The sequence below is a fragment of the Crocodylus siamensis genome, chromosome 8 (assembly GCF_052110815.1).
Source record: "Crocodylus siamensis isolate JL-2025a chromosome 8, ASM5211081v1, whole genome shotgun sequence".
Classification (NCBI taxonomy): Eukaryota; Metazoa; Chordata; order Crocodylia; family Crocodylidae; genus Crocodylus; species Crocodylus siamensis.
In genome coordinates, this window is record NC_143402.1 from 17,871,483 (window position 1) to 17,897,156 (window position 25,674).

General features: G+C 43.9%; 1 protein-coding gene across 1 annotated transcript in view; it reads left to right on the forward strand.

The window, feature by feature from the left end:
* The first annotated feature begins 16,337 nt into the window (after positions 1 to 16,337).
* ABCB7 (ATP binding cassette subfamily B member 7) overlaps positions 16,338 to 25,674 on the forward strand; it is an 83,840-nt gene continuing 74,503 nt past the window's right edge. Inside the window, exon 1 of the mRNA XM_090059711.1 lies at positions 16,338 to 16,533. Coding sequence (XP_089915837.1) covers positions 16,369 to 16,533 — 165 coding nt within the window. The 5' untranslated portion in view covers positions 16,338 to 16,368. The remainder of the gene's footprint in view (positions 16,534 to 25,674) is intronic.

Here is a 25,674-nt window from a genome sequence, read left to right on the forward strand (position 1 = left end):
GCGCCCATTGGCAGACGCCGCCGCCACTCCCGAGCGCCTCCCGGCCTGGCGGGCGCCCCCTGCCGGCGCGGCCCTGGCCTCGGCCGCCTGGGGCTGGCTCGGCGCGGCACGTGCGCTGCCTCGGGCCCGGCGGCCGCGGGACTGCCCCGGGGCAAAACGGCCCGCCGGCTGGGAGACGAACCGGGCAGCTCTAATGTGAGTGCTTGCAAGCGTCCCTAATAACTGTTCTAATCAAAGGTGTCATTTGGAAACCAAGAGTTTAGATTTTTGCCTTTTTTTTTCCTGTCTCGGACCAACAACGCGGCTACCAAATACATCCCGGAAACGTGGAAGAAGCTGAATTTTATCCGATTTTGAACCACAGACTTCATTGCTGAACAACAAGGAGGTTTTCTGCATCTCCCTGCCTGCCCCCTGGCACCACCAGGAAAGAAATCCTGCTTAAGCTGTCCAACCAAAAGCAACCTCACAAAGAGGGACCCCCAGGGACAGGTTTCCAGGTTCTGCTTCCTCTGTGCAAAAATGAAGTTTATTTCCTGCATATGGGGGACTTTTTACCATCTTTAACTTTCCCTGAGCCTGGCAAAGCATGTGCGAGCACAAAAGCTTGCAGAAAAAGATAATTTTTTGTAATTTCTCAGTTAGTATCAAAAGGTATCATTTTTGAACCAAGGGTTCTAGACTTTTGGCATTTCTTTTTGTTTCAGACCAACACAGCTGCCAAATGCATCCCTGAAAAATGAAGTAAGGCCCTTAAGTGTCCCGCGTCTCACCCTGGGGGGCTGAGTCTCCTTCCCCTTCAGCTGTGAGCCTCTGGAAGGCAGAAGCCAGTCAGCCTGAGTCCAGGCTGCACATAAACAATAATTACATATTTTAAAAATGTAGTACTAGAGGCCTTAGAGGTCCTTGGCTGCCTCCACTATCTTCATCTATTCCTGTCTGCCATGTGCCTTTGTCCTTTAGTCATCCACATTTAATTTCTGTAGGTCTGACCTAATATCATCTAGCGGTCTTCCTCTTGGTGGTTCAGGTCACCTTCTCCAGAACTACCCACAGCCAATGCTCAAATGTTGGTACATATTCACTCACCAGGTCCTTGTCATACCTAGTGCCTAGAGAAACTCCTTTACTTAGGAAAATGTAAAACTCCTTTACATGCCAAATTTTAGCTGATTTTGGATTTTAAACTTCATTGCAGAACAAGAAAGATTTTTTACCTCCCTGCCTGCCATCTGACACCTCCAGGGAAGGAATTCTACCTAACCTACACATCAAAGAGCTACTCAGCACAGCTCACAAAGACTCTCATGGACCCAGAGGGACAGCCTTCCATCTTCAGCTCCCCCTGTGCAAAAATGAAGTTTATTTCCTACCTATGGGGAGTTTTTACCATCTTTTACCATCTATACTTTTCCCAGAGCCTGATGAAGGGCCTTTGAGCCTGGAAGCTTGCAGAAAAGGACAATTTTCTTGCAATTTCCCACTTGGTCTAATAAAAGGTATCATTTTGGAACCAAGAGTTCACGTTTTTTGTATGTCTCCTTGTCTCAGACCAACACAGCTACCAAGTACATCCCTGAAACATGGAAGATGTCCAATTTTAGCCAATTTTGAATTTTAATCTTTATTGCAGAACAACAAGAAAGATATTTTACCTCCCTACCTGCCATCTGACACCTCCGGGGAAGGAATTCTTCTACCTGATCTCCGCATCGAAGAGCTACTCAGCACAGCTCACAAAGACACTCTCATGGACCCAGAGGGACAGCCTTCCATCTTCAGCTCCCTCTGTGCAAAAATGAAGTTTATTTCCTGCCTATGGGGACTTGGTACCATTTTGTACCATCTGTACCTTTCCCAGAACCTGATGAAGGGTCTTTGAGCCCGAAAGCTTGCAGGAAAGGACAATTTTCTTGTGATTTCCCAGTTGATCTAATAAAGGGTATCATTTTGGAACAAAGAGTTCTAGTTTTTTGTATGTTTACATACGAGTTCACTTTTAGGTACTCCCCTAGGTTACTGAGTCACTGTCAGGATCTCATCATTAAATGAAAATCCGTACCTTTCAGAGATGTATTCATTTTCACCTGCAAGCATTTTGGCTGCTTTTTTGGTTTGTTTGTTTCTTTTTAGAATATTACAAGGTATTGCTGCAACAGGAGTAATATCTTTCAGTTATTATACTTCATGTTCATGAACATAATGTGTACTGCCAATATTGAAGGTAAACTGTAGCTCAGAGACCCAACAGACTGTCTCCTTGACAAGCTTTGTCCTGTAACAAGGATTTATGTGTTGCAGGAAAAGTTTAGTAATATTTAAGAGACCTTACCACTTTAGCTAAAGCCTGAAGTTATTTTGAAGGAGTTAGTCAGCTAGAAGAATAGGCGTGCGTATCTAACCTGCAACACAATATTTTATATTTTAACTTAACATTGCAAGTTTGAGAGATGAGGCAGTGTTGTGCAACTGTGTCTGCTCCACGTCTCTCCCAGCCTTTCATTACTATCTAGGATTCTTTTCTTTCTGTTACGTTTTCAGCCTAAATTGTGGCAGCCTGTTTTATTATTTGTGCCATAAAAGGTTAAGTGTATAAAGATAAAACTATGTGGTTTTTTAGTACTGTACCTTTCAATAAGTTCTAATAATTAAAGAAGACAAGGTTCTTTGGATGAATAGGATATCTTTTATTAAACCAACTTAAATAGTTGGGGGAAAAAAATCAAGCTTTTGGGTTTAAAAACCCTTCGTCGGGGTTTTTAAAAGCTATAAGATTCACCCAAAGAACCTTGTCTGCCTATGTCCTTAGACCAACACAGCTACAACCTACACCCCTGAGTCCTTAAAGAAAACTCTTTGATGGTATTCTTTACAGACATGCTCCCATACATCCTGGCATGCTAATCGACCTGTAAAACATTTGGCTTGAACTAAAACAGTCACCGAATACTGACTATGCCATCCAAAAAGGGCAGCCTTTTACATCTGAAAGAGTTTGGGCAATCCCTATCTTTGACAGCAGATATTTGGAAGGGGCAGAAAAACAGGGGAGGAACTCTGGACAGATCTATCCCCCAAATAAGCATCTCCAAATCATATTTTCAGCTGTATCCTGTAACTAGTCAAACACATTTTCATAAATTTATTTTGAGAGACAAATCTATAGTGCCAAGTTTCAGGCAGGATATTTTTTTCAGTAGAGAAAATAAGAACTCTTTGACAGAGGGGTTAATAATGGAAACACTGGAAGCACCTTAAATGTAGAGGCACAAACACACATCCCTCATTTGACTTCAAAATTTTGATTCAGTATTAATTAAGGGATGTATATCAGTAATTCTGTAGGAAGGTGCCAGTTAGGAGAACAGATTAAAAAAAAATAAAGTAAATCCTAGGTACATTTTAATTATCTTGTCAATCTGTTTAACTTAGAAGCAGATCTGCAGTAACACTACCGTTTGCAGAACATAGTAGCACTCGACACAAACTTATGTTGTGGTGGTTTATTTAATGCTTTTAAAAATGATAATAAATGGAGGCAAAATAGAAATTTCCATGGCCTCAAACCAGGTTACATCTCTGCATTTACAAAGCGCATCTACAACTATTTGCAGCTACAAAATTGCGCCTGTGTTTGCCTGCGAAATGGATTTACATCTTTACATTCATATATGCATTTCTATAGATGCAGTCAAAGGCTGCTATTGAAAATATGCCCTAGATGAAAATTATATCAAGCATGTGCAGCAGACTTCCAGAGACAGGAATACAAAGCATAGGTCTCTGCCAGATCACTACACCTGGAATATAGCATGCTGAGACTGCAAGCTTCCAAAATTTGAAAGGAATGGCAGCCCTGGGGACCTAAGAAAAAAGCTGTCAGATGGGTTGCATCCATGAGTGAATGTGGGCAGCTGGAAATTATCAAAGGACTTGATTACAGGAGACTCAGAGAAAAAGGGAATGTAGATATGCAAATCAACTTCTTACAAGCTTCAGCCTGAGTCCGCATTCCCACTGCTAAGGTTTTGGCATATTCCCAGTATATTTGTGTAGTGAGGCTTCTGAATCAATTGAATCCGTGCTGCTTCTTGTTATAACTGATGCAACAATTTGAGGAATCTACATACTTCTTAAATCTGCTGCTATTATCATCTTTATGTGCATCTGTAGTTTAAGAGATCTTGTGACAGAGGAAACTGGAAGGCTCTAAGAAAGCAGAGGCCGTTCTGTTCAGGTCTTTGACCATTTTCACCAGTTCAAGCTGAGGGGAACATGAAGATTTGGGGGGCACTGTCAGAACACAGACTCCCTCCAAAGGGAAAATGAGTTAGAGCAGAGGTGCTGAACCCTCAGCCTGTGGGACAAATCTGGCCTGCAGAGTTATGGCATCCAGTCCATGATGCTCCCCAGAGATCCAGAAATTTGGTGGCAGGGAAGCAGTAGCAATTAATGCTGCCACCTCTTCCTCACTGCCAAATTACCAAGCCCAACACAGCTGGATTGGGCCCTCCCCATGCAGCAGCATCAGGGCCAAGTCCCTCTTCCACCACTACCCTTGGCTGAATTGATGGAGGCCTCCCCACCCATGCATTGGATCAGGGCCCTATAGTGGCCACTCTGCACACTGGATTGGGTCTACCAGCCAGATACAGCCTGCAGACCAACAGAGCATTGTGCATCTGGTCCACAGGTGCAAATGTTTGGGCACCATTGAGCTAGAGTGAAAAGTAATGCATTCTGTTCATTTGCTTGAAGTATGATAACTCTTAAATAAATAGGAACCACGCGTAATGACAACACAGTGTGACAAGTGTTCCCAACCAACCCAGCCCAACCAAGTCTCTGCCATTTAATATGATAACGTTGCTGTACCTTGTCCTTCGCCCTCTGTCTGTTTCCTGAGCTATGGGAGATGGACGCATCATAAATTCAGTTTGCAAAATGATCAGGACAGGAACTAGACAGAGTTTATCTAAGGTTCTAGCACAGCAGAAACTTGATTCCTAATTCAAATTTCCGGGTGCTATCAGAATGCAAATAAATTATAATAACATCAGTTAAATGAGTTAGCTGGTTGCTTTCTTGGCCCAAACTAAGCACCCAATCCTGTTCCTGTTGAAGTCAATGAGTGGAAAGTTTGTCACTGACTTCAATAGAAGGTGAAGCAGGCCAAAAACCAGCACAAATGGACAATTTAGTACACTTGTCATGTTTTCCTTCAAGGGAGAGTGGTCTGAAGTAGGTTATGAGACCTCTCTTACTATTATGAATCTGCCTTACGCAACATCGATCTTGTACTGCTGGCACTCCTGGCTTTCTTTCAATTCCATTAGGGGACACATTCTCAGGGACTGCTGTCACATTAGACTGCCATTACTTGTCCCCTGCACTCAGTCCTGCCTCCAGTCACATGACCTTTCATGGCTATAAGATTTCTATGGGCAGGGAGAGGTCTGTGGTCAAAGATTCAAAGCAGAATTAGGTCTTATATTTGATAGAAATCAGGGGTATTTCTGTTGAAGTTCAAGTCACTGTTAAGTCCATGTAAGTCAAGGGTGAGCAAAATGTGGCCCCTGGGCTGGATGCAGCCCGCCAGGCCATTCTATCTGACCCGTGGGGCCCCTAAAAATTTAGAAAATTAATATTTATCTGCCCCTAGCTGCCTGTCATGCGGCCCTCGATGGCTTGCCAAAACTCAGTAAGCGGCCCTCCACCCAAAATAATTGCCCGCCTCTGAATTGTAAGTAAAAACAGAAAGGGGGTCCTGCGTGTACTACAGGAATTTCAGGCTGTTAGACTGTAGTACCTTCAGCATCACACTGTTTCTAAAAGAAATATCTTCATGTATCTCATAAATTCATGTATTTGAATCTCTCTTCTTAAAATTCAGACTAGATAATCAGGTCAGTTGATATCTCCTCCCTGTTTTATATTAATTGCTGAGACTTGTAAATTCCAAGCCCTTGTGAATTGTGCAATATCACAGTCACTGCTCTCTGAATTCATATTGTTAATTAAATGATGAGACTCCTAAATTCCAAGCCATTAATTGGACTGTATTACAGTCATAGCCAGGAATTCTTTCCAGCAAAGCTGAATTTTACTGCCTGCTTTATGACAAAGGTTAGTACCTCTACTTCCTTGAGGGTAAGACACAATATTCAATGAAAGGGGACCAAGGTAGCCAACACAGAAGGGAGGATTCACGAAGAGAAAGGAAAACAAATCCATTGATGCCACAGGCAAAAAATACAATCATATTAACTCTCTTTCCCAACACTGCATAGCTTCTGAAACAGTTATTTTTTCTGATTATGTTTCCATACACAAAAAACAAAAATGCTTTCGGTTTACAATTATTTTCATATTTAGGTTAAGGAAAAAAAACAAATGAAAAAAGAAGAAAAGTAAAAGGTCTCCATTTGAGAGTGCAGTGTTTGCATATAATCTTCATGTATGCCATAGTAACCTTGACATCAAAATTGACTGCTCTCTCCTTATAGAGGTAGAGGGGTTTTTGAGCAGTTTTATAGCTGCAGTTTGTGGGAAATAATGGCATTTTCATACTGAAGTGAACCATTCAGATATAGGGGAGTGTGTGGGGGTAAAAGAACATTTTCTGGTGAGAATTAAAACCTAGCATTGATTACAGCCATTAACAGCAATCAGTTCATTAGAAACATTTAGGGCTTTCTTCTCACAGAACAACCAGAGGCAAACCACAGTATTTTATTGAATTTGTTCAACATTTAAAATCGCTCAACAATTTATGAAAATAATTTTCAGATTGTATATTGTTTGCAAGCATTCATTTGGTGTTTGATAGTCATTATTCAAACTGTATGCTTGGTGAACAGTCACAGCCTATATAGTTTCTGGTCCCTGATTGGAAAAGCATATTTTTTCTAGCTAGTCATAAGACCACATACTTATGTAAATATGAGTTTTCCTTGAATATTTGTGTGAACAACACCTTACCTATATAAATGTTTAAAAACAGGGTTTCATAATAGGTCATGGATGCTGTTAAAGTGGGTTTACTAGAATTATGTGCACAAATGTTTTCAAATCCCATTTTGTAGTCTTTGCCCAGTTCTAGTCTTAAATCTCAAATCATACCAATATACTGCACCTTAAAGTGTCACCATATGGCTATAAGCAGCAACTACTGAACAGTAAATTAGTCTACTGCGCAGTTAGCTAGTACAAGTAAATACAGATACTAGATTAACTGTTCAGTAGTTACTGCACAAGTAGGGCTTATGTAGATGCTGACCAGGAGCGAATTTGCTCCCAGTCAGCCATACCAACAGAGGGCCCAGTTCTGGGGCTGCTCAGCTCCCAGCTCTCCCTAGGAGCCAACCAGTGTAAGGACCAGGTCCCTCTCTGCCACTCCCATCCCAGTGCTGCAGGGCTCCTGGCTCCCCAGAGGAGTAGGAAGCTGAGCAGCACAGGGACAGAAGACCTCTTGCTTCCCCATTCAGGCAGGGACTGGGCAGGAGCTGTCCCACCAGTGAGGGAGCTGGCAGTGATCCCCCAGCCAGATGGGGATTCCCTGCCCAGCCAGAGGTTTGCTGCCAGCTCCCACCCAGCCGGGGGCTTTCTGTCAGCTGCCAGGCAGGGGGCTGTGAAAGTATCCCCTCCCCTGCAGCTGTTTCTCAGCTCCCTACCCCCACTGGCTGATCAGGGCAGGGAGCTGGGAAAACAGCTGCAGGGGAGGAGATATTTTCCCAGCCCTGGAGCGCAGGGCTGGGAAACAGGTACCCCCTGCCCCACTCAGAGCCTATGCCTGACTCCGGTGCTCCCTGCTGATCTGGGGCTTGCACCCAGGGTAGCCTAAAGTAGCTGTAGTGGGGCAGAACAAGGCACAAGTAGCCCTGCTATGAATTGCTCCCATCAGAAGCAAATTTGCTCCAAACAGGTGCACATGTAGATGCACTCCCAGGAAACGCTTACTGCACAGTAAGCTTACAGTGCATCAATATCACTTGTAGATACACCCAGCTAGATGCTTTCTGCCACCTTATGTTCCCATTGTACTTTCCTTTTACAGATACATATTTTGCTTCAGATCTTGCCCTAAACTGTTGTGTGATATTTCTTTGAGCTGGTCAGCAGGTGCTACATTGCATTCCAGATGTATTTGCATATGAGCAGTGGGTAAAGCAAAATACCTTGGTGAGAAAGACAGTATATGGCTGGCGATTCATCCATAGATAATAGAAGCATACAAAAGTAGCTGTTTCATTGTCAATACAGCCCAAAGGATGAGTAGCACTGTGCCAAATTCTATTGTGTAGCTCCAGGTGGAGTTATAACAACAATGTTTTTACTTCACTGTTCTTTGCATCCTCCAGACTATTCCTTGAATGCATTGGAATGAAGTAAAACTAAGCCCACTCTTTTATCTGGCTTTAGATATAAAATCTCATCATTTCTAGTCCCTTATCCCTAACTTCAGTGGGTTTTGTGGACTGCTGTCTTGGAGCCAGCTTTTTCCTTTTACCCAAAAAATGCCAGGGATTTCTGTGAATCCCCTGCTAAATTTACAAAGATAAGAGCTCCTGACCCCAGGGACATTCTGGGAGCCTGACAACAGAAACTCTGTGCCAGAGCTATTTTCTTGCTGCTCCAAGGACCAAGCATTCCAATGACTGTCTTAGCCAGTGCCAAGAAAATCCTTCCTCTCCATTCCTTCACTGGGTTTTGGATCAGTGTAGGAATTAATCTTTATTAAGAGCTTTCATCAGGCATTCTAGAGTCACCAGCCCTACTGAATTCCCTGTAACAATTAAAGGAATTTGCCTTCTAGTGCTGCTAATTCATGCAAAAGGCTTCCTGAGTCTATTTTTTTCCTGTAGGTCTATGCTTTAAAATCTATTCTTATGCTGGTAGAAAAAATAGAGAGATCAACTACATCTTTGAAGATACAGTCATGTTAGTGTGTGTTGCAGTAGTAGAGCCCTTATGAATCAGATAACAAATTTTCTGTCTATAGTAAAGCAAAATGAATAGCCTGAATGTTTTCAGTGTATCCCCATGTGTAAATCTGCAGCTGTATAGGAAAATACTGATTTACACGTTCCATTTCTATTGAAGTGTGGTGTAATCATGTCTTTTAGTTTACCACTGTTGACTGGATTTGCCACTGCCAGCAAATAAAGAGCTAACTGTATTTTTAGATTCAAATACTGTACTGCATTTGAATACAAATCACCATCCTGCACTATTAATTTAAATTATCGATAGCTGCTTTTATTTTACTTTTATGGTAAAAAAAAATCCTCTGTTCAAAAATAACACCAGGAAAGTGTAAGTAAACAATCTGTCCCCTCTCTGAGTAAAACTTACAGCATTACTTTATAAGCCCTTTTCACCAACTGCCTAGTAAATATAGCAGGCTCAAAAAACCTTCAGGAACAGTCATCAAATTGGTCGTCAGTGCTCTCCTAGACAGACTGAAACAATCAGCAGCCACATAAACAATACCATGTTGCTGATCACATTCTACATACTATTTATCTGTGAAATCAGCTTTCCCTCATAATTTCTACAAGCAGCATTGAAAAACATAGAGGCCTAAATAAAAAAAAAAAAAGACTAATTTAAGGCATTTCATTTTTTGTGAAGCTGTTTGAGGCACCCTCCTTAAAAGGGTCTGATTTTTTCAGAGGATAAATATTTATCATTCTCTGAAAATCAGCTACATTTAAGGTATCTCAAGTAGGGTATTCAAAATATAGAGGCACTGCAAATCAGTCACTGCTGGTTAACTGGGGAGATAAAAGCAAAGAGCGTCCTTTATACAGGTGTTGAGATTCTCGTTTAGATTATGCAAGGTTTTATAGTACTGTGATATGTTAATATAAATGATTTATGATACACAAGGGACTAGAGACAAACAAATATGATAACTGTATAATGAATAAGGCTGTTTGCCATAGGAAAAGCCGTGGCAAAAAATCATTAAGGAATATTATCCATGCAATACTCCTGTGATAGAGGGAGATATTATTCCTATTTCAATAGTGATAAACACAAAAGTAACAATTTTAGTTTAAAAAGTCATGGCATTGAGTATTCTTATTATGATCAAGTTGTTTGTCATGGGAATGGTGGAAAATGTAAAATATAATTTACTTTTACAAAATACATTGTTTAAAACTATGTAGTAAATCAGACCTTGAAGTCTGAAACCAATGAAAATCTCTACTATAACCTATTATGTTCCAAATAAATCCAAATAGCAGAACAAAATTTGTAAAATATAGTGGCAGGCTGGCTCAGGCAGCAAAGATTATGGCTTTTAAAGCAGAGTCCCCTAAAAATTATTTGTAGTCACAATAATCCTACAGGGTTTAAAGTTGAGATTCAGCTGCACTAATTATAATTCTAGTAACTTTAAGTAGCTTCTCCTTCTGAATTGCACCAAATAATTCAGTTCTTAATGGTGAGATCCGAGGATTGGTAAAATTTCACAAATGTATATAAATAATGCTAGCCATCATGCCCAGTGAAGGATTTATTCTTTCAGCAAATTTCCTAGTGATTTGCCCAACCTAATTCTAACAGCCCCAAGTCAGGGTGGTGGCCCCACAGTTTTCTAATCTCTAGCCTATTATATTTCATTGCAAGGTTTTTTTTCTTCTTAACTCACTTCAATTTTTCCATTCTAAGTTCATCCCATCATTCCTCATCTTTGCCTCATGTACTTCACTATACAATTCCTTTCCCTCCTTGATTATTATACTCTATATTTCTTACACTTTCATTAAAATGTTTCTATTGTTTCAGTTGGTGTATTCACAGATTTACTGCTGTAAAGGATAATTGCGACCACTCAGTCTGACCTGCATAACACAAGTCATAGTTGACTCAATCATTTCTGTAGTAAGCCCAAATTTGACGGTTGAAAACTTTCCAAATATGAACAGATGCAATGTTGCTTTATGGATTTCATAAGCGGCTAGTTAATAGTAGTTCACATCCATACGTATTTTAAGCGCACTGACAAAAGTCTAAAGCTCTGGGAGGTATGAAGCATCTTCAGTAATCTTAATGAGTATTAATGATGAAGCCTAGTAACGCCAGTTGTAATGCCTGTTGTCATATTTCTGAAGAGAAGATTCAAATATTCTAGGATTCTGAAGGATTTGAGGATTGCAGTTTGAGTTTGAGTAGAGTATTCTCTGTATTCTTTACCCTCCCATCCTAATTCCTGATTAGTATTCAATTCCCATAACTGTAGAGGCACTTTCAAGTAGCCTGACTTCTGCAATCATTTAAGGTTCCAAAGTTACCACTGGATCTAAAGGATTCAGTCTTTGCCCTAATTTCAATACTAGTTCTACTTGGGAAAATATTTTGTACTGTTAAATCTACATAATTTTTTTTTCTGAAAAATTCTATATTTTTATAGCTGAAAGAATTAAATTTGTCTCATAATAGGCTTATCACCCTATCATAATACTGTTAAACATCTTTGAAAAGAGGGGATTTTGAAAAAATTCAACATCATATTTTTTCTACCCTTTAATGCTATTTATGAACAGAAATTCCCCATTCACAACTGATAAAACTTGTAATATGTCTGACGCCTCTGCTTTCATCCTAAATCACAGCTTTAACCTTTACAATTTGTGCATTTTCATGATCTTGATATTTTATATGCAAATCTCAGGATTTCACATCCATACACATTTCAGTTCAAGTACTTCTCTACCACTGCAGAAATCTCCAGTGAGCATAACACTGATGAATTTTTAGAGGTATGGTTTTATTTTACTTAAACTGCTAAGACATTTCATGTATCTGTGTGCAGAGCTGTCAAAATCTGAGGGTCTAAATGAGGCCAGAGCTGCCAACCTTAGGAAACAGAAAACATACAGATTTGAGAAAATAATAGTAGAGAGCTTTCATATCCTGTTGAAATGTAGTTTAGCTTTCTCTTCTCTTTATTAAGGGACTATGATGCTTAAAAAGTGAACCTTATCCTGAAAGAAAATTGGAAAATTCTTCAGGGTTTCTCTATAGGTTTTCTTCTGTGGAAGGAGGGCAAGAACATTTAGTAGATGTCAGTTTGTTTAAATTAAGACGCAGAATTGGAGGGTTGTAAGGTGTACCAGGAAAGACATAACCTTGATCTAAAGTTACCAATTCTCCTCACTGCTGGTACAAGAACTCTTTATATTTAAGTATGGAGACAGACTAGTTGTAAATAGAAGGGATGAACTAATAAAAAGAATTTGTAACAAACTCATTCCCATGCAGGGTCTACACTGTATAAAATCCACACCATTCACATAGACCAAGCCTCCATATCATCCGCCTTGTTTGGAAAACTTTTGCTAGGACTTTCCTTTTCCTGACCTTCCAAATGCACTTTCGCATTTTCCCGCACACTTCTCTCTGGAGCATAAGTTGCCATATAAACACTGCTTTAGTTGATTCATGTTAGTAAGCGCATCCAAGGCAGAGAGCCTAGGAGAGACTCTGGGCATATGCTCAGCAGCCCTCTAAGGCAGCTACATTGTCTTATCTTAGGGAGTTGGCATTTCTGAGAGTGGAAGCGAGTGGCTGGGTTATACTCTAGGGTGTAGCGTAGAGGCTGTATTTATGGATTAAACTCTGTTGGGTTTAATTCATGCTTTTACAATTTGACATGATTTCCATATTGCCCCTCATTCTGTTAGAGAAAAATCAAAGGAAAGGTAGTCACCAAGAAGTGATGAGGTTGACCCCTTTTGCAATTCTCAGCCCAGCTAAATCAGCAAATCCATCTTCTTATCTAATTAGCACAGCATGGGCACTAGGAGGCAATGTGACCGAGGGAATGAGGTCTAAATTAGCACTCATGGTGGAGTTTTTCTTCTGATATCCCACTGTGACATAAATGTTCTTCGGGGTTTGGATTGTCTTTGGACTTGCTTGCACTTGACAAGTCTCTGCTGGTATAGCAATCTGTTTCTGTAGGCCAGCAAGGCCCCCTGGTGGAGATGCAGCATGTTCTTCTCAACCTTGCCTTTGTGTGCTGACAGAAAGAGCTTATATGGGCCATTGTAGCCACACCACCTGCTGGACAATATAAGCCATATCAACAGAAGCACTATGTTGGCAAAGGTGGACCTAGACGGTTTCTGTCAGCATACCTAAATCATCTAGACTGTGCGATTTTTTATTTTGCGCACCTAGTCAACATAGTTATGCCAACAAAACTCTGCAGTGCAGACCTCTCTTTGCATGTTTCTGCAGTAACTAACAAAATGAGATGGTACACGAATACAAGTTATAACTGCGAGTAAGTTAAAAGGTCGAGGTGAGGAACAAGTGGATAGAAGACCAGAATTGGGAAACTGAACTAAGAACATAAGGAAGAGGAGAAAAGAAACAGAAAAGGAAAACAGAAAAGGAGATGAGGGCAAAATTGTAAAGATTATATACATTAATTCCCTTAAAATAGATTCATATAAATTAAATTAACTTACAGAAAATGTAGAGCTATAGATTTTGGTCATGCCAATACAATGTGAAAATTAAGATTACATTTTTTCCCCTAAAAAACAAAACAGCCTGTACACCCACTGCTGAATTGTCCAGTACAGGAGAATTGCTAGTGCTTTCTCAAGTTTAATATAAAAAAAAATCCCAGATGAAGTGAGTTCCAGTGTTATTCTCCTGTCTGTTATACTGATTTGAGAAAAATGTTTTCTGATATTCATCCTTACTTTTCCCATGTTTAATTTCAGCTCATTTCTTCTTGTCATCTCCTCTTGTATTACCAGATTTTTCCCCTCTTCCTACAGTGTACAGCATAGGCTATTATCATGGTCTCCACTTAGTTATCTGTAAACTAAGATGTTAATATGTAACCCTTTTAATTGCTTCTCACAGTCATCTCTGAGTGAAAGATATAACTCTGTTTTGAGGGTTTCAATCAAAACAGCTACCTGTAATCCATATAAGCAATATGTATACACATGTATTCCTTACAGGACCAGCTCACTTGCATTGGAATTTTAACGATAGATCCGATTAGATGAGAAAAAATATTAGAAAGTGCTTTGTGGAGAAAAAACTCTATAAAGACAAGAATGATTCAATACAATTTTTCCATCTCTAACTTCAATGGCTCTCCAAAATTATGTTGCAGATCCCGCCAGACTTAGTGCTTGACTGAGCTTCAAGTAACCTCTTATTCTTCTCTTGTTCAGATTACATAGGGCTGTAATAATACCATTATTTCACTGGGGTTGTATGTGTCTTGAACAATCTGTGTTTGGCAAGTGATTTTTGGTCACCACTTGAAAGACTCCAGAGCAGCGCAAACCAGCATAGCACAGCGGTTTTGTTTTAGTCAATTGCCAGAAGACCTGTGTCAGTAAGTTTCCACTAGGTGGCAGGGTTCAGACCTAAGTGCTGCCAAAATCAGTTATAATGAAGACTGATTAGTGACAGAAACGTCACCTATATTGTTTGAAATGAATCCTGGTTGAAGTAAAGTTAAATGTCATGGTTCAGCTTAGTAAAACCTGCCTCATTAAAATCAGTTTTAAGCCAGGCCTTTCTCTGTCTTTTGTATGCTGTCAGGCTGTCTCCCTAACTGAGCTCACCACTCTCCTTCAAGGCAGCAGCAGCCGCAGTCAAGGTCTGGTAGCTTTGAAGAGATCTTCGGGTGATTAAAAATGCCACAGTTACAGCTTCATCGTGGCTCTGCCTGACAATCAGCTGAGAGGACATGCACCATTGTAATCCACAGCCTAGTTCCTACTTTCAAACTACTGTTTAATTGGGGACTATATTTTTACCATGTGGAGTTGATGTCAGACGAACAATAGTTGAGCTGATCACACTGTCACTTGCCCAAGGAGTTCTCCAGGCCTCTTGAATGCAGAGTTATTTCTGTGCAGAAGGAACTACCCCTTTATTGGGATGCAGCCCACATTTCTCAATGCATATTCTGGACTTTCATAGCCAGGCCTCTTGAGTCAAGACAGAGCCCCTTTTTTTTATTCAAGCAGAGGGGAGAACATGAGAATTGCCAGTTACTGGATCAGACCGTAGGTCCATCTTACCCAGTCTCTTTTGTCACACAGGGGCAGAGACTGGATGCTGAGAGGGAGAATGGCCTGGGTATGACCAGGGTTTTTTTCCCCACTGTTCCTCTCTCTTGCAACCTCCAGCTTTTAAGATCAAGGAGGTTCTAGTTCAGCAGCTACTCCCTTAACTCCCACGCTCAACACCCACTTTCCTCCAAGAATGTATCCAATCTCTTTTGGAATCAGCTTCCAGCACCCCGGTGGCGACAAGTTCCCCACTTCACTGACGCACCAGGTGAAAAAGAACTTCCTTCTGCTAGGTTTAAACTTACTACTGACCAGTTTCGACTTGTAACTCCAAATCTTATACGGTGAGAGCAAGCCAATAATAAATCCCTACTGACTTTCTTTTCACCAGTTAGTGTTTTGTAAACTCTGGTCATGTCCTCCCCGAGTATCTCTTCCAAGCTGAATAGGCCTTGCCTCTTTAGTTTCTCATGTTTATGCCCCTCCGTTAGGGATGCCGACTCTGTTTGAATCTATTCCCCGAGGTTTCGCATGACGTCATGACGTTCGTGGCTTGACATGGGGAAGGCAAATGCATGTGACTATTACATTTTAAAAACCTTTTGGACAACTGCATAAATCAGATTCAACGTGCGTTCCCCTCCTCACCCCCATCCCTCTTATGTTTGTCCCTCACTCAGGCGCTGCTGTTCCCTTCTGGCTTCATCTTTTTATTTTCGAGCGCCCTGGCATTTATCTCCCAGTGGCTCTCAGCAGCCTCCTGGAGATTTCTCTCCAATTCCTGGAGACGCCGGGGCACTCCAGGAGGGTGGCCCACTCTACCCTCCACACCGCCAATCCTTCCCGTTGCCCTTTTCTATCCTTTCTGGGGGGAGGGGGGGGCAGTCCGGAACTGGGCGGCCTCCTCCGGGGTGGAGGCACCCTGGGTTTAAGGGGCACGACAACCCTTCCCGTGATGCGAACAAATTTCCTTCTGAATAATCCCGGACATTGCAATGGCCCTTTTGAGGGCGGCGGAGCCCCGCCGGCCTCCCGCACCTCTGCCCTAGGCGGGACCAGTTAGGGTGGAGCCCCTGACAACACAGGTTAAGCCGGGCTCACGTAGCCCAGGCGAGGGCTGGACACTCCTGCAGCTGCTGCGCGGCCTCCCACAGACCCGCCCAAACGTGGGAGGCGGGAGACGCCCTCCGATCGCGCCACTCGCGGGTCTCCATTGCCAGGACTGCCTCAGGCCCCGCCCCTGCTCTGGCCCCGCTTCCGGCCCGCGCCACCGTCCCACAACCCCCCGCGGCCCGCAGCCAAGATGGCGCTGCTGAGGTCCCCGCCGAGCCTGGCGGCGGCGGCGCTACGCCGGCGGCGGCTGCTGACTGCTTCTGTGCTGTGGCCGGCGGCGGGGGCGGCTGCTGGCGTTCACTGCTGGGTAGACGGCGGGCGGCGGCGGGGCCGGGCGCCTCCACGGACTGACCAGGTGCGCGGGCGACGGGTTCGGGCGCTGACACGGGGGGTGGGCGCCTTGTTCCGGGCGGTGGGTCTCCACCTCTTTTGTACCGGGGCCCATTTGTGGGCAGTCCCTGCCCCCTGGGTACCCCCTCTGCAAGAGGTTCCCACGTTTTTCTCCTTGAAAGGAGAACCCGTTTTGAAAGTTTTGTTCAGTTTTGTGACCCACTTTTGGGTTGGTTGGGACAGGGCGGGATTGGGTGGGCCTAAGGCGAGGTGGGGAGGGATTGGGGGGCACAAGGCAGGGCAGTAGTATCGGGGGCAGAAGGTCAGGCAGGCCTATCGGATATGCATAGGGAAACATAGCACACAAACCTCTAGTTTCCTCTGATGTTAGAAGGAGACACATGGCCTGCAGAGGTCTTGGGACAGCAAAAGCAGGGAGAGGAGCGAGGGGCAGAGGTTGGTAATCAGTGCTCCGGGGTGGGGCAAGGAGCATAGCCCATCAACCCCGAATGAGTCTGCGGAGCTGGCAGATGCTACCCACAGATGGCCCAGAGATGAGTGGATGAAGGGTGGGAAGGTGGCTCCAGAGTCACCAGAGGTCCAGGTGAGATAAGGAGCAGAAAGCTGAACTGCAGGTAGGTCAGGGGAAGGAGATTTGGAGTGATCCTCAGGGAGGGTGCAAGGCTACATTATGACATGCCTGCTGAAAAGGTTGGCCCCTGCTGAAATGCATGATGCTGCTTTTCTTTTGAGGTGTTCTGGGGAAGCGCTGGGCCGATGCCTTAAATGAGCGTGGAACTCAGTAACCTCAGAGGTTGGGTTTTTCTTCATAAGTCTTGTACAGATGACAAAAAAATGGGTTGTATTTGAAGGGTGTTAACCAGTACATTTTAACTGACAGGGGTTTGAAAATCAGTGTATGCCAAGGAGAACAATACATTTCAAAATGTAGAGAGTTGGGGTCAAAGCTAGGGATGTATATTTTGAAATGCAAATAATTCTTTTCACTCTGGCTAGGAAGCCTATGCCTCAGGGTAGGAAGTATCTGCTGCTGCCATCCCCAACCTCATCCACTGTAGTCTAAGACAATATAATTTTGCCTATTTTTTGTTGTATTTTGTTAAAGCGGTCAAGTTTGGTGTGTAAAATTGCCTGGGCGTGTTGAACAGTAGAAAATATTTATTGATATAAGCGTCAGCAAAATTCTTTTAAATAATCATCATGTTTGACTAGATGTAGAACGCCTTTAGTGTTTTTTCACTAAAAATGGTGAAATGTATTCAGCAAGATGTTTACCAGAGTGTTTATTACGTATCATTTTCAGTTTTCATTTCTTTTACTCTTTGCCTTTTTCTTGACATTTTTTATTCCTTATAGTGATTAATGGTGTATTTTTCCATGGACTGTTGTAATGCAGTTGAGATTAGTACTGTAATTCCAAAAACAGTGGTCCTGATTTTAAGATACTATTATTAAAGTAAATGATCATAAAGGTTGATGTAAATTTTGGCTGAAAAATTATTAATAATCTAGTTCTCTGACATTAAGTATACTTGACTTCTGATTTTTTTCACTGCAGTGTAGGATATTTAAATTCGCTAGCAACTGCAGTAACTATAGAAATAAAAGTGCTTTTGCAATTCTTTCTGTTAAAAGATACAAAACTTGTAAGTGACTTGACAGCAAAACTGTTAGCTAATTTCCTTACGCAAATACAATTCCAGTCAGATGATAGTTTTGCTCATTACGAAATGCAGTTTGGATTCAGTGTAGAAATTGAACCATGGTTTTTAACTGAATTAAGGGGCAAATTTGCTCAACTCCAATTGAAAGCAAAAAATGGAATTTCCACCTGATACAAAAATTACGTTGGTATTTGTTTCCATCCTGAATTGAATAAGAAGTCAAAATATCAAAAATAATTTTTGAATGAAGTGTTCTGAGTGGTCATTGAGTTAATCTCCTTCACTTGATTACTACTCTCAAGATTTGTATGGCTGTGTCAGAAAGGAGATTGCATCAAGGGTGCTGTACTTACATTTATTTAAGTTGGCTGAGTGGTTTAAGGTGCCAGATTCAGGGCTTAGTTGCCGTTGTGGATGGGTGTTCTGATCTCTGTATGGAGGCCTGGGTTCAAATCCCACTTCTAACACAAATGTTTTCACAGTGGCAGAAAGAGATCTTAGAGTCATTATTGATTCCAAAATGAAGATGGGCCGCCAATGTGAGGATGCGGTCAGCAAAGCTAACTGCACCTTGGACCTGCTTGTGTTGCATCTGTGGATGCATGACAAGGAGGTGATCCCCCCTCTTCTATGCGACACTGGTCAGGCCACAGTTGGAGTACTGTGTCCAGTTCTGGGTGCTGCACTTCAGGAGGGATGTGAACAGCATGGAAAGGGTCCAGAGGAGGAACACTAGCATGATCAAGGCAGGGCAGGCCCAACAAGGAGAGGCTACGGGACCTGAACCTGTTCAGCCTCCAAAAGAGAAGGCTGAGGGGGGATCTTGTGGCCTGTTATAAACTTACCAAGGAGGACCAGAGGGGATTGGGTGAGACCCTGTTCCCCTGAGCACCTCCCAGAGTAACAAGGAACAACATCCAGAAGCAGTTTGAGTGTAGGTTCAGGCTAGACATCAGAAAGCACTACTTCATGGTCAGGGTGGCCAGGATCTGGAACCAGCTTCTAAGGGAAGTAGTGCTGCATCCTACCTTAGGGGTCTTTAAAATGAGGCTTGATAACTACCTAGCTGTGGTCATTTGAGCTTAAACTTAGTAGGGGTCATAAGAGCCCTGTATTCATTCCTGCCGAGGGCAGGGGGGGTGGACTAGATGATCTGCTCATGTCCCCTCTGTCCCTACTTCTGTGAAATTATGAAACTATGAAGTCCAGCCACTGAATTAGGTTGATGAGGAGCAGAAAGTACTTGGAAGTACAGCTCCCATGAGGTACTGCACCTCTGTAAACAAGTTCATGTTTGGATCAGTTCAGCAAACCAAAATATTTCAGTTCAGGCTCAGCCTACACAAAACAATTTTTTTAGTTTTCCAACACGAAACTGATTTCTGTTGCTGGGAAAAATCCCAGCAGTGAGGAACATATTTTCCCCCCCCAGCCCTCCCTCAAAATTATTTAAGTGGCAAGTTCTGACTTTAGTTAAAGTTCTTAATGTGTATTTGTAGCAGTAGGGTCTTTAAATATAGATGTGATATATTATATATTTATCTATGTTGGCATATTATTTTAAAATATGGATCAGTATAGCATGTTTGTTCTAGTAAGTATGATATACTGCGATTTGAAATTTACATCCTTTGAAGAACGTTTCAATTAAGTCTGAACCAAGTATCTGAAATCTATCTTTCGCCCAGTTAAGTCTGTGTGACTCTTTCCTGCACTGTCGGGTGATGTATCATGTATAAACCAGGTTTTACATCCCTTGTCTCTTCTGGCTGTTCTTTTTTTTATTTCTCCTATTAAGTACAGCAAGGTTTACACCCCTCTAAGTAAGTGTTTGGAGGGAGTCTTTCAATTGGACCCTTTGTGTTACTCCAGCTACTCAGTAGCATATCTGCCATGGCAGAAGCTCCTAATTCTTAACACACACGCTAAATATATTTACCATCTTTTCTGGATGACAGTAGAGACACAGGGTAGTTAGATCCTGATATATTTTGAGCCTAGTTATAAACTAATTAAATGTAAAACTTATTATTTTTCTAAGCAATTTGGATATCTTTAGAAGTGTGCTGATATATTGGTCCCATATCAGATTGGCACCAATATAAGGAAAACTGACTGTGTTGGCAATGGCTTTCTTTGGCTAATGTGGCCAATAATGTGATAAATGCCATGTGTGAGCACACAGCCGCAGCTCAGCATGTAGGCAGCTAAGAGCACAGCCTGGTGGTGTGGAGAGCAGCTGGGTCCATCTGGTGAGTCTGTTGTGAGGGAAGCGGGGGGGGCGCAATTGAGGCCCCAGCAGTGAGGGAGGGAGTGGGGGAGTACAGGGAGCCCACCGCTGCACATACCCTGGGAGGGCATGGGGCCATGTGCCCCCGGATCTGTGCGCCGGGCGAGGGCAGGCTGCCGCTGTGGGCTGGGGCAGGGAGTGGCACTCAGCTCTTCCTGGCAAGGGGATGGGTTGGGTTGAGCTCCGGGTGGGTGGCCATAACCCCCCTCCCAGTGCCGTCACTGCCTGCCCCAAGCTCAACCCCAGCCCAGTCTCCCGCTGAGAAGAGCTTGGCGGCGCCCTGGCCCCAGCCTACAGCAGCAGCCTGCTCTTGCCCTGCACACAGATCTGGGGGTACCCACTCCCCCCCATGTCCTCTTGGGGTGCGTGCAGCAGCAGGAGCCACTCCCTCCCCTGCAACCACCAAATGAGCACTCATGGCTTCATCCCGTGCCCCACCCTGACTGTGTAGTGCTTACCCCTGCCCCAGCCCCCCTCCCTACCTCACCACCACTGGCGTCTCGATCAGTACCCCCCCACACACACAATAGACTTACCAGCTGGACACTGCTCTCCAAGCTGCCTGGCTGCATATTGGAATCAGATCGGTATCAGCCAATATCACTTGCTAAAAATTAGCCATTGGTATTTTCCCAAAAAATCTCTATCAGTGCACCCCTAGATATCTTTAGTGTATGTGTTGGGAACCTACTGCCGACGGGCTGAATCTGGCCTGTGGACATGGGTTGGGACAAACACTAGTTACAGGCACCCTCTTTCCATGCTGCAGTGAGACTAGCAGTAGCAGCAGCAGGGTCCTAGCACCCACTGGTCATACCAGTCCTCTGCTGGAAAAGGATGGACATAACACTTGAATTGAATATTTGTAATTTGTTCTTTTGAGCTGCACCTTGAAGCTGATCAACACAGCTCAAATTGTACCAGTTTGCAGCATTTTTTTTCTGTTGGATGTTCCAATTGGTTTGCATGTTAATGCCTCATTATAAAAATCAGAAAGCAAAAGAAAATGAGGAGCTAGCCAAAGTCTTGCTTTGGTTTGACTTATTATGGTTCTTGTTAGATTTCTTTTCCCTGACTGATAGTCAGGGATCCTGGTTTTCTCTGTTTTAAAAATCCCAACTTCCCTGATGCATCCAAAATTCTTTCATTAAAAACCCCCAAATCTGTGTTTTTCCACGATTAAAATGAAATGCCACTATATATATATATGCATCAGTTGAACTCAGTGTTTTATTGATATGTTACAACTTCAAAGCAATTTGGAAGCCTACCAGTGCCTCAATCATAATAATAAAATAAATTCTATATAGCTATATATTTTGATATTTGATTTTGTTTTTTTATCATACAAAAATCGGAGCGTCCCCTGTTCCCTTCACTCACCAGGACTTGGGTCCAGCTGCGACTGTCCTTCTCACTGCTTTGTGGTGCTGAGCAGTAGGGCTGTACAAAGCTTCAGTCGCTGATTTGATTCGGCAGAGATTCAGACCGATTTGGTGGTTGAGTCTCCGAATCGAATCCGGAGACCCTTTAATCTCTCCAAATTGAATTGATTTGGAGAGATTCAATGATTCTGACATAGATACAGCTTTAAATGTTTTTTCTACATACCTCATGGTACCAGGTGGCTTGTGAATGCTGGGGATCCAACAGGAATGCGGGGGATTCCCCAGCATGTTCAGCAACGGACCCCCCTCCACCTTCACCCAAAGCACAACGGCTAGTACCTCCTGGGTCTTTGGGGGCACCCGGGCTCTCCTCATGGCCAATCGCTGAGCTGGGGAGGTGCGGGGTGGGAGGGGGGTCTGCCACTGGAGCACCTGAGAGGCCTCCCTGTGCTCCTGTGGGATGCTTCATCTGCCCCAGCATCGCAGTGTTCACGAGCCGTGCCTGGTACCTCACGGTATGTAGAAAAAATATTTAAAGCTGTGTCTGTGGCCAAATCACTGATTCTCCGAATCAGCATTGAATCTTCAGATTTGGATGCGGCTGAATTGAATCAGGACAGTGATCCGAATCAACAAATCAAATCGCTGTCCCCCCCAATTCAAGCTGAAGCCAAATCAAATACTGCCCGTTTCACACACCCTTACTAAGCAAGACTGATATGCCAGTGCCCTGCCCCCGCTCATGTTCCCTCAGCTTTTCCAGTACCCGTCACTCCTGACCCGCAGCCCTTTTCTGCCCCCCACTAGCTCCCTCCCTGTACCAAGATGTGGGTCCAGTTGGGCTATCCACCCCTCTGCTTTGTGGCTCTGAGCAGTGCTGGCTTCTGCTGTTCTGCTCCTTGCGCCTGTGCCTAGGCCCCAGTAGTCCCCATGCCCTTTTTGGGGAAACCCTTGACCTGGGCTCAGGGGCTGGGCTGGGCCTGCCTGTGGCTGAGCAAGCCCCTTCCCCTCCAGGCCTGTCTCCCGATGCACTGACTGCTCTACCGTGGGCAGGGTGGTTCCAGGCCCGACTCTGGCTGCTTCTACCTGGAGTACCACCTCTTCACATGTCTCTCACTCTTGCTCGCTTTCTCATACACACACCCCTGCTACTACCTCCACCACTCCTGCTTGACCCACGCAGCTGAGCCTGCCCTTGCCTGCTCTAAGCACAGCTCATGGCCCCAAGCCTGCCTTCCCCTTGCACACCAATCTGGGGCCTGAAACACACCAGGGTGGGGCAAGGAACAGGATGGAGCTGCAGGAGCCTCCTGCCTTCCCCCCCGGACAAGCCTCCTGCAGCTCCATCCTGTTCCTTGTCCCACCCTGGCTGGGTAGCGCTTGCCCCAACCCCACTCCCTCCCTCTCAGCGGCGCCACAGTCTGCCCCACTGCCCTTCCCTCCCCCATGCCGCCCCCCCCAACTTACTGTCCAGATGCTGCTCTCCAAGCTGCTGGACTGCATTCCTGGCCATATGCACGCTGCGGCTGCTCACATGCATGTGGCATTTATCTGTGACATTATTGGCCACATTGGCACAAAAAAACTGATTGCTGGTGATGTAAATTTTCCTTTTATTGGTGCCGATACAATATGGCCTGATCTATTGGTGCACCTGTACCTCTGGGAACCCCATAAGATTGGACCCTAATATAGCCTGTGGCCTGTTCTGACTTATTTATAAAACTTTTCTAACAAGGTTACATGAATATATTGTCTCAAATAGTATATAATTAGAAGTTATAATCCCTATTCCATGATTATACCTTTGAACTCTAACATATCTTACATTAAAACTATCTTTATATAGGTTATGTTTTTTAAGGCATCTTAACAAAAACAAATAAAAAACACAAGTAAAAAAAAAAATCAGATTTAAATTTAAAAAATATGGCATCCTCTGTGTCCCGTTCCCCACAGCCCCCTGGAACTCTGCCAACCTGCAAGGGGAAACTCACTTAAAGAAGAAAATCCTCTAGTTTCTCTGTTAAAGGGAAAAATCCACGTATTCCTTAATCAAACCAAAAACAGAGATCTCTGCTGATGGTTTTTTATAATACTTGCCTAGTCCTTAAATCTTTGTAGCTCAGCCAGTGAGCATGTAAAGCTATGATATCAGCAAAATCTAAATCTTTTAGAGCAGGGGGGTCCCAAACTGTAGTACATCTGGCCCTGGGGGTATGCAAGACATTTCTGGGGAGCACGCGGGAGAAATTGTGTAATGGCAGATTTAATTTTATTATAATAATAATTGGCATTTAAGGGGTTAAAATATAAACTGTATGCTGGTAGGGGTACATGATAGGGCTGTGCAAAACAGATGTGTTTCAATTTAGTTTTGGATTTGGACATTTCAGAAGACAGTGATTCGTTTTGGGGTTTTGGATAACTGTCCTGTTTTGTTTCGGTCAAATCTGTTTCAGCGATTTGGCAGAGCCTCCTAATCTGCTTTGAATGGGATGCAAGGGAAGTGTCAAACAGATCTACCCAGCTGGGCAGGGGTTGGGGGCTTGGGGCCCCAGTGGGGCAAAGGACAGGGCAGTGGGTGGCTCATCCGGGGTAGTGGGAGGGCCACGGCCCTCCGTGCATACATCAGGGAAAGCAGCAGCAGAGGGGAGAGTGGTAAATGGCAGGGGGGCAGGAAGCCTGGCCCTGCCTATCTGGCCTGTCATACCCCGTTTGCCACTTCCCCGGCCTATGCTCCCAGTGCCTGTCCCCCCTAACATATCTCCCCCACGCGGATCTCTGATCTCTGTCATGCTGGGTTGCAGGGTGGGGAAGCAGCACAGAGCGGCGAGTAAGCCTGCTGGTCCTTGCTGCACGACTTGACTCTGCAGGGAGGAGAGATACATGCCAGGGTCTCCTTGCAGCCGCTGCCTGCCTCGCACTGCCCCAGAGATGTGGGGCACGCAGTGGTGGCGAGGAGACTCTGGTGCAGATCTCTGCTCCCTGCAGACCCAGGTCACGTGGCAGGGATCCCCCAGCCCCCAGTTTGATTCCCCAGCTCTTCCCAGAGGGTGCAGCTCCCAGATCTGCGTGCTGGTTTCCAGCAGGCTGCTGCTGCAGGCTGGGGCCGGTGGCAGCACCACAGTCTTCCTGATGCTCAGCACAGGCTGTGGTGAGCAGCTACTGCTGGCCCCAGCCTCCAGCAACAGCCTGCTGAAACCTTGTGTGTGGATCTGGGTGGCCCGCACCTCTCAGGAGGAGCTGGGGGAAGCGATCAGAGAGCTGGGGAATCTAACTAGGATCTAGATGTCAGTATCAGAGCAGTCTTCCTCCTCTTTTTCCCCTCCCTGTCCTTAATTTTTTCTTTCCCTGCAAGCCCGGCTCTGAAATTCAGAAGTGTTTTGGAGAATTTTGGTAATTTCAGAGCCTTCCAGTTCATTTCGGAGCTGTTTCAGAACTTTCTGTTTTTATTCAGTGTTTCAGGCGCCGAAACAGCACAAAACACCTCCGAAACAAAACGGCTGCTGAAATTTCGCACAGCCCTAGTACATGGGCAGTGGTAAATCTGGAAGGGGGTACACAAAAAGAAAAAGTTCGGGAACCTCTGTTCTAGTGTTCTGTTGTTAAGTGGTGCAGTTCTTATATTAGCTGTCCATGTGTTGAATGTCTATTGCATGGCTAGTTTTTTAATACTTAAGTGATAATACATATATTTTTGTTTATTTTACTTTGAATATTTTTAAAACTATCAAGCATGAATAACCTCCAGGCATTTTGTTTAAAATTGGTTAGGAGTGTACTCACTTTTTTTATTTGAC